The sequence below is a fragment of the Cannabis sativa genome, unplaced genomic scaffold, assembly GCF_029168945.1.
Source record: "Cannabis sativa cultivar Pink pepper isolate KNU-18-1 unplaced genomic scaffold, ASM2916894v1 Contig1, whole genome shotgun sequence".
In the NCBI taxonomy this organism is placed as follows: Eukaryota; Viridiplantae; Streptophyta; class Magnoliopsida; order Rosales; family Cannabaceae; genus Cannabis; species Cannabis sativa.
Window position 1 is genome coordinate 2,751,944 of NW_026870037.1, and position 7,912 is coordinate 2,759,855.

At 37.4% G+C, this 7,912-nt stretch overlaps 1 protein-coding gene across 1 annotated transcript; it reads right to left on the reverse strand.

The window, feature by feature from the left end:
- Positions 1 to 4,085: 4,085 nt before the first annotated feature.
- LOC133032912 (uncharacterized mitochondrial protein AtMg00810-like) lies at positions 4,086 to 4,601 on the reverse strand. The gene has a single exon (XM_061107381.1). The coding sequence runs from the start codon at positions 4,599 to 4,601 to the stop codon at positions 4,086 to 4,088; it is 516 nt and encodes a 171-aa protein (XP_060963364.1).
- Between the last annotated feature and the right edge of the window lie 3,311 nt (positions 4,602 to 7,912).

The following is a 7,912-nucleotide window of genomic DNA, read 5'->3' on the forward strand; positions in this document are numbered from 1 at the left end:
GATAAGTGTGAATCAAGCTTTCAGGAGTTGAAGCAGCGATTGATAACAGCTCCGGTGTTAGCTTTGCCATCGGATCAAGAGAAATTTGTTGTTTATTGTGATGCATCCAGACAGGGTCTGGGATGTGTTCTAATGCAAGCTGACAGAGTCATAGCTTATGCCTCTCGCCAACTGAAGGATTATGAGCAGCGTTACCCAACTCATGATTTAGAGCTCGCTGCTGTGGTTTTTGCTTTAAAGATTTGGCGGCATTATCTTTATGGTGAAAAGTGTGAGATTTATACCGATCATAAAAGTCTTAAATACTTTTTCACCCAAAAAGATTTGAATATGAGGCAGAGAAGGTGGTTGGAGTTAGTTAAAGACTACGACTGTGAAATACTATATCACCTCGGGAAAGCCAATGTTGTGGCCGATGCTCTGAGCAGAAAAGGTCCCGGTCAAGTGTGTACTACGGTTATGATAGCTCCTCAACTAGCCTCAGAAATGGTTAGTGCAGGAATTGAGTTCGTGGTCGGAAAATTACATAATTTAACACTCCAATCTGATCTGTTGGAGAGAATCAGAAAGTCACAACTGGAAGATCCCGAGCTAGTTAAAGTTCGAGATGAAGTAGTGGCTGGTCGGCCTAGAGGTTTTTCAGTCTCGAGCAGTGGAATGTTGTTATATAAAGCTCGAGTTTGTGTTCCTAGTGTTGATGAGCTTAAGAAAGAGATACTTGATGAAGCTCACACCACGCCTTATTCGTTGCATCCGGGAACCACCAAGATGTATCAGGATTTGAAACCCTACTTCTGGTGGTATGGGATGAAAAGAGATGTAGTGGACTATGTGTCCAAGTGTTTAACCTGCCAGCAGATTAAGGCTGAACATCAGAGACCGGCAGGGTTATTGCAACCTTTAATCCTTCCATAATGGAAGTGGGAGGATATCACAATGGACTTTGTAACTGGGTTACCTAGAACTACAGGGATGTATGATTCTGTATGGGTCATTGTGGATAGATTTACAAAGTCGGCTCACTTTCTACCACTGAAAGTTACCTATTCAGTGGAACAGTATGCTGAATTGTATGTGAAGGAGATAGTTCGTCTCCATGGAGCCCCTAAATCTATTGTGTCAGATAGGGATCCAAAGTTCACATCGAAGTTTTGGGTGAGTCTTCAGAAGGCTATGGGTACCAAGTTAAAGTTTAGTACAGCCTTTCACCCTCAGACTGATGGTCAGTCAGAAAGAACTATCCAGATTTTGGAAGACCTACTGCGAGCCTGTGTCATGGACTTTGAGGGTTCATGGAGTAAGTATTTGCCTTTAATTGAGTTCTCCTACAACAACAGCTACCAAAGTACAATAGGGATGGCTCCCTATGAGATGTTATATGGTAGAAAATGTCGTTCTCCTATTCATTGGGACGAGACAGGAGAAAGGAAATACCTGGGTCCGAAATTAGTGCAAAGGACCAATGAAGCTATTGATAAGATCAAGGCTCGGATGCTTGCTTCTCAAAGCAGGCAGAAAAGTTATGCTGATCCGAAGCGCAGAGATGTCACATTTCAGGCAGGGGAACATGTTTTCCTGCGAGTTTCACCCATGAAGGGTATTAGACGCTTCGGGAAGAAGGGTAAGTTAAGCCCTAGGTTCATTGGGCCATATCAGATACTCGAGAAGGTCGGGCAGGTAGCGTATCGGCTAGCCTTACCACCAGCATTATCAGCTGTTCATGACGTATTTCACATCTCTATGTTAAGGAAATACGTGTCAGACCCGACTCATGTCTTGAGTTATGAAGCCCTTGAACTACAACCAGACTTATCCTATGAAGAGCAACCTGTTCAGATTATGGATAGAAAAGAGAAAGTTCTTCGCAACAAGACTATTGCACTGGTTAAGGTGCTCTGGAGAAACAGTAAGGTGGAAGAAGCCACCTGGGAATTGGAGTCAGATATGAGGACTCAACATCCAGAGCTATTCAGGTTAGATTTCGGGGACGAAATCCTTTTAACGGGGGGATAATTGTAATGACCGCTCTAGTAATGTGGATTAGAAAAGGCAATTAACACTAATTTTTATTATTTTATTATTTTATTATTAATTGTGAATTAATTTTGAATTTGAACTTCAATATTTAGAAATAAATATTAGAGTTATAATTTCTCAATTTTGGAGATTTTATTAAACTCTAGGGGTATTATTTAGCTTATATGTGAAATATGTTAATTTTGTAATTTTTGCTCGGTGACAACGGAAAATGCGATGGATGGCTAGATTGATCACATGGGTAAGTTTAGAACCCTATTTCATAGTGGGGAATATTTTTAGAATAAATAAATTACCGGGATTGAGCGGGGTTATGGAAATTGACCATTTTACCCCTAGTTTCAAAGAAATACCCTAGTTTAAGTCTAAGGGCATTTTAGACATTTTGTTAATGGTGGATTAGGTGGCTTATTGGTTGATTGACACCTAGCACTTGACTTTTCAGCCATGAATTAATTAAGGGAAAATCAATTCATTTGAGGGAAAAATCAAAGGAAACCAAAATCTAGAAATCTCCCACTCTTTCTCTCTTTTCTCTTTCGGCTGGGGCTTGATCAAGGGGGGAAGGGCTGTTAATTCTTGGAGTTTCCAGCAGAGGAAGCTTGAAAGATTCAGTTGAGGTAAGCCCTAAAGAAACCTTTCTTAATTTCTAAGTTTTAAAGTTAGGTTGAATTGGTGATTTGCAATTTAAGGGCTGTTAGGTTTGTTTATGCTTAGGGTTCGAATTGTATAGGTTATTTGAGTTAAATTAAGTTCCTAGCAGCTGATTTTGTTGATTGGGTTAAGCTTTATGCAACCTTGAGCTTTGAATGTAAAGCTTTGTTCATTAATGGCAATTTGAGTTGTGATGGTTTGTTCTGTGAATTACTGCCTGGAAATCATTGTGTATGCATTGTATAGGTATACTGGAGAGTTTGGTTAAGTTTGGGCTTGATTTGAATTAAGGGGGAAGATTTTTGGTTCCCTGTAGATGAACCGGAATTTCGGTTCTGGGTGGTCTGTACCAACCGGTCGACCGGTTGGTGACCCAGAACCGGGATGCCGGTTGGAAACCGGTCTGCCTGTTGGGGGATTTTCCAGAACCCTAGTTTTGGCCAATTTTGGGTTATATAGGGTATTGCCATGAAGTTTATCGATAGGGAAACTTTTAGTTTCAAGTTTTAAGTCCCGGAAAGTGATTTGGCGAGTCACTCATCTGTATTACCATTATTGTGATTAGGGCATCCATCTAGCACGTGAATTCCGTTCAGGTCGGCCAGCACACTTGAATTCGGAAAACAGGTAAGAACTGTGTATAATGTATGATGTGATTATCTGAATGTGTGTATATGTGTTTATATATGCATGCTTGAATTATGTTAAACACTACCAACACTTGTATGATTAAGTTATAGAGTGTATTGGTACAGTGATTGTTGTTGATTTGAGTACGATACAGTGATACCAACACAAGCATAGGAAAATGCTAAGGTGTGTGGTACATCACTGAGTGTTACTCAGTGATCGGGATAAACCCTACCAACACTCGTACAGCGAGGTACGATGTGTATGTGGTATAGTGGTTGTACCCTGGTATTGAATGTTCATACTCATCTGTTAAGCTCTGTAAATAGGTGTATGGGCGCCTATTTACAGGTCGGAAATTATATGGTATGTTATATGCATTTCTTACTGAGTCTGTTGACTCACAGTTTCTGCTTCCATGTGTAGGTAAAGGAAAGGCGAAGGCTGAACAGGAATGAACCTGAGCTCGGGTGAGATTGTACATGTCAAGCGGCGCGACCTGGAGTGTTCGGTCTCGGGACATCTGGGTGTTGTATTTTGAAAGTCGCTGTGCGACCTGTAATCTGTATATTTTGGATTGTTTGCTTGAAAAGTAAAGTTTGTAAAGTTTTAAAAATCGGGATCCCGGCACTTGTAAATATTTTATTAAATTACAAAGTTTAGTATTTAATGCAAAAATTTTAATTTGACACGTTTTTCGAGAAATTTATTTGGTTAGCAAAGATTGCACAATTATTGAAAAAGCACTGTAGTGTACCTTAGCATTAGGGCGTTACATTATCGCACCAGGTGACTGAAGTCATTGTAAGGGGAAAACCGATTTCTTTCAAAAGGGACTCATTCCAGGATATATCAACTGCAACATGGGCCAAAGCCCTATATTCTAACTCTGTACTTGACCTCGAGACAACGTGATATTTCTTGGATGACCACGAAACAAGACTATATCCAAAGAACACACAATGGTCTGCAATCGATCTTCTGTCATTTGGGCAGCAGGCCCAGTTAGCATCAGAGAATCTTTTTAGCACAAGTCTGCTGCTACAGCTGATGTGAAGACCCTGTTGCTTCATTCCTTGCAGATATCTGAGAACCCTTTTTACTCCACTCCAATGAACCGTGGTTGGTGCTTGCAAAAACTGACTTAGCTTATTAATTGCATAACCAATGTCAGGCCTGGTGTTGCAGAGATACTGTAAAGCACCTATGGTACTTCTGTAGAGAGTGGCATTGTGCATCGGTTCACCATCTTTGGCAGACATAGGCTTGCCAACAGTCATTGGCGTAGGACAGGATTTAATGTTCAGCATGTTGACTCTTTGCAAGATCTCCTCTATGTATCTAATCTGAGTTAAGTACAGACCGGTTGCATCTCTATGAACCTCTATGCCAAGAAAGTAGTGTAGAGGCCCTCACTACTACAAAATTGACTTTTCCCAACGGTTAATAAAGGGGTCAATTATGAAAACCGTTGGAAAGGTAAGTAGAGATTTTTCCCAATGGTTTAAAACCGAAGCAAATAAACCGTTGGGAAAAACTAATGCCAACGGTGGAAAACCGTGGACAATATTAAATGTAAGAAAACAGTGAATGCCAACATTTTATAACTGTTGGGAATCCTAAGTATACCCAACGGTTTACAACTGTTGAGAATACTAAGTATACCCAACAGTTTACAACTGTGGGGAATACTTAGTATTCCTAACAGTGATAAACTGTTGGGAAAGGTTCTTTTTAGTATGTTATTTTAAATCAAATTTTATTTTATTTTAAAAAAGTAAATAATAAAATAATTAATGAAGGGTAAATTTAAATAGGATAATAATAAAATAATGAATTGGGGGTAAAATTAAATAGTGTAAATAATAAAATAAGAGAATTTCTATTTATACTCCATAAAATATAAGTACAACCCATTATTAAAAAAATAAACTTAAAATAATTTTTAAAAATTACTCTTAATATTTTTAATTTTTTTCTCGCATTATTTTATATTAATTTTAATACTTATTTTGATTTTATTTTTTTTATATATTTTTCTTAAATCATGTATAATTTTTTTAAAGAAAATTTCATATTACTTTTTTTTTTTTTGTAATATTTAAAATACTATTTACTTTTATTTGATAGGTATATTTTTTAAGAATATAATCTATTGGAAGAAAAAAATTTAAAAAAAAAAATTGTATAATTAAAGATGTATATTTTGTATAAAATAAAAATTATTAAAATGAAATATTTTTATATTTTTTGGGGGTGTAAATAAAGTTTTCCTAAAATAATTAATTAGGGGTAAAATTAAATAATTAATAAAATAATCAGATTTAACTTAATTATTTATTTTTTCAAAAAAAAACTTAATTATTTGAGTAAATAAATTTAACCTAGGGTATAAAAAGGAAAATATGAAAATCCTATTTCCTTTCATCTTCTTCCTTCCGCCTCTTCATCCTCTCTCTCGCTTTTTTTTTAGCAGCTCTGCTAGTTGGACGGAAGTCTGGTCACCCCAGGTCCCGATGGACCTCACCACGAAGATCTCCACCCGTAGAAACCCCCAAACCCAACCCCTTTCCCTTTTCCTCTCTCTCTCTCTCTCTCTCTCTCTCTCTCTCTCTCTCTCTCTCTCTCTCTCTCTCTCTCTCTCTCTCTCTCTCTCTATTCACTGTTTCACACGGATGCCTAGGCCACGATGGCCATCTTCCAGTCGACGGTGGTCGAAACGGACCACACCACGGTGCTCGCAACCACGGCGAAACCCAAACCCCAAAGATTTTCTATTTTTCTCTCTCGCCGGAGCCATTTCTGGGTTTTTCTCTCTCGCTAATGGTCTCCAATACCCAACCTCACTCCTATATATCTCCCGCCCGCCATGGCCACTCCCTCGCTGTAAGTAAATTTCCACTTCTATTTTTCTCGTTTTTTATTTACTCTGAATGAGTGGATCTATACATATACATATAATCAAATGTGTAGGACCTAATTCTATACATATGCATATACAAATAATTCCAAATAAACTTAGGCAGAAAATAGAATCATTTGCTAGCATGAATTAAGAATTGAATGCCCCTTTGTTTTTTTGTGCAGGGCATGGGTGCCTTCTCTCGGTTCACTCGGCTATGCAAGGGTCTTACCGTGGTACTCCAGTATTTGTTTGGGTATAAGTTTGAGTGTAATTGTTTTTGAGAGGCATGGCCTGTGCTACAACTTTGAATCTCGAGACTCATAGATTTTGTGACTATAAGTTTGAATAAAATTTTTGGGTATAAATTTATTTACTATTTAATGTAATTGTTTCTGATATGAAAAATTTGTATATCTTGAAAAAATGTTGTACTAAACGATAATTGAATTTATGTTTCATGATTTTTATTTCATTAATTTTTATTTATATTATTATTTTGTTAAAATTTATTTATATTATTATTATTATTATTGTAATTAGATAATAATTCATATATATTATAAATTAGTTTAAATGTATTTTTTTTAATTTACATAATATTTTTGCCAACAGTTATAAACAGTCATTTAAAAGAAAAATTTCCAACAGTTGTAAACTGTCATTTAAAATAACTTTTCTCAACAGTTATAAACCGTCTTTTAAAGTTTCGTATTTTTATGACATCCACATAGCTAACGGCTTTAGGAACCTATGGGAAATGGCATAAAAGACAGTTATAAACTGTTGAAAAAAACTACTTTTGTAGTAGTGCCTAGATCTTTCAAAGTAAAGTCTTTGTTTAGAGCCGAGATGAACTCAGTCATTTTGTTTGAGTTGTTACTAGTGACAATTATGTCATCAACATAAATCAACACAAAAATGACATAGTTATGCATATTACAGAAAAACAGTGAAGTGTCAGACCTTGAATTCTTGAATCCCCATTTTAGTAGTGAGCATTTGAGTTTATCGAACCAGGCCCTAGGTGCCTGTTTTAGTCCATACAAGGACTTGTTTAACTTGCAAACATAGTGCTCTTTCCCTTTTTCTTCAAAAGCTTGTGGTTGTACCATACCATAAACACCTCTTCTTCTAATACTCCATTTAAAAAGGCATTGTTCACATCGAGATGCCTTATTTTCCATCCTTTGAGCAGTGCAATAGTCAATATAACTCTCACTGTTGCTGCCTTGATTACGAGACTAAAAGTCTCCCCATAGTCAATTCCAGGTCGTTGGTGAAAGCCCTTGGCCACAAGTCGTGCTTTGAATCTTTGATGGCTGCCATCAGCATTTTTCTTGTGTCTGAACACCCATTTGTTTCCAATCAAATTCTGGTCACTTGAGGGAGGAACAACAACCCATGTTCTGTTTTTCCTTAGAGCTACCATCTCACTGCTCATAGCACCTGACCATCTTGGGTGCTTAAGAGCAGCCTCAACACTGAGAGGCTCTTCATGATCGAGTTGCTGCAAGTTCTGGCATACCAGAATTTTAGGCTTAAATATTCCAGCTTTTGCGCGTGTTATCATGGGATGAGAGACAGCAGGTTGCACTTGTTGAACAACATGTTGAGCAGGGGAGTGAGAACTCGCATCAGTCATAGATGGTGAATGTGAGCCACTCGAAGCAGAACCAAAATCACAGG

Excerpts from the sequence above, each read along its gene's own strand:
- LOC133032912 (XM_061107381.1), bottom strand. The coding sequence starts at position 4,601 with ATGACTGTTGGCAAGCCTATGTCTGCCAAAGATGGTGAACCGATGCAC.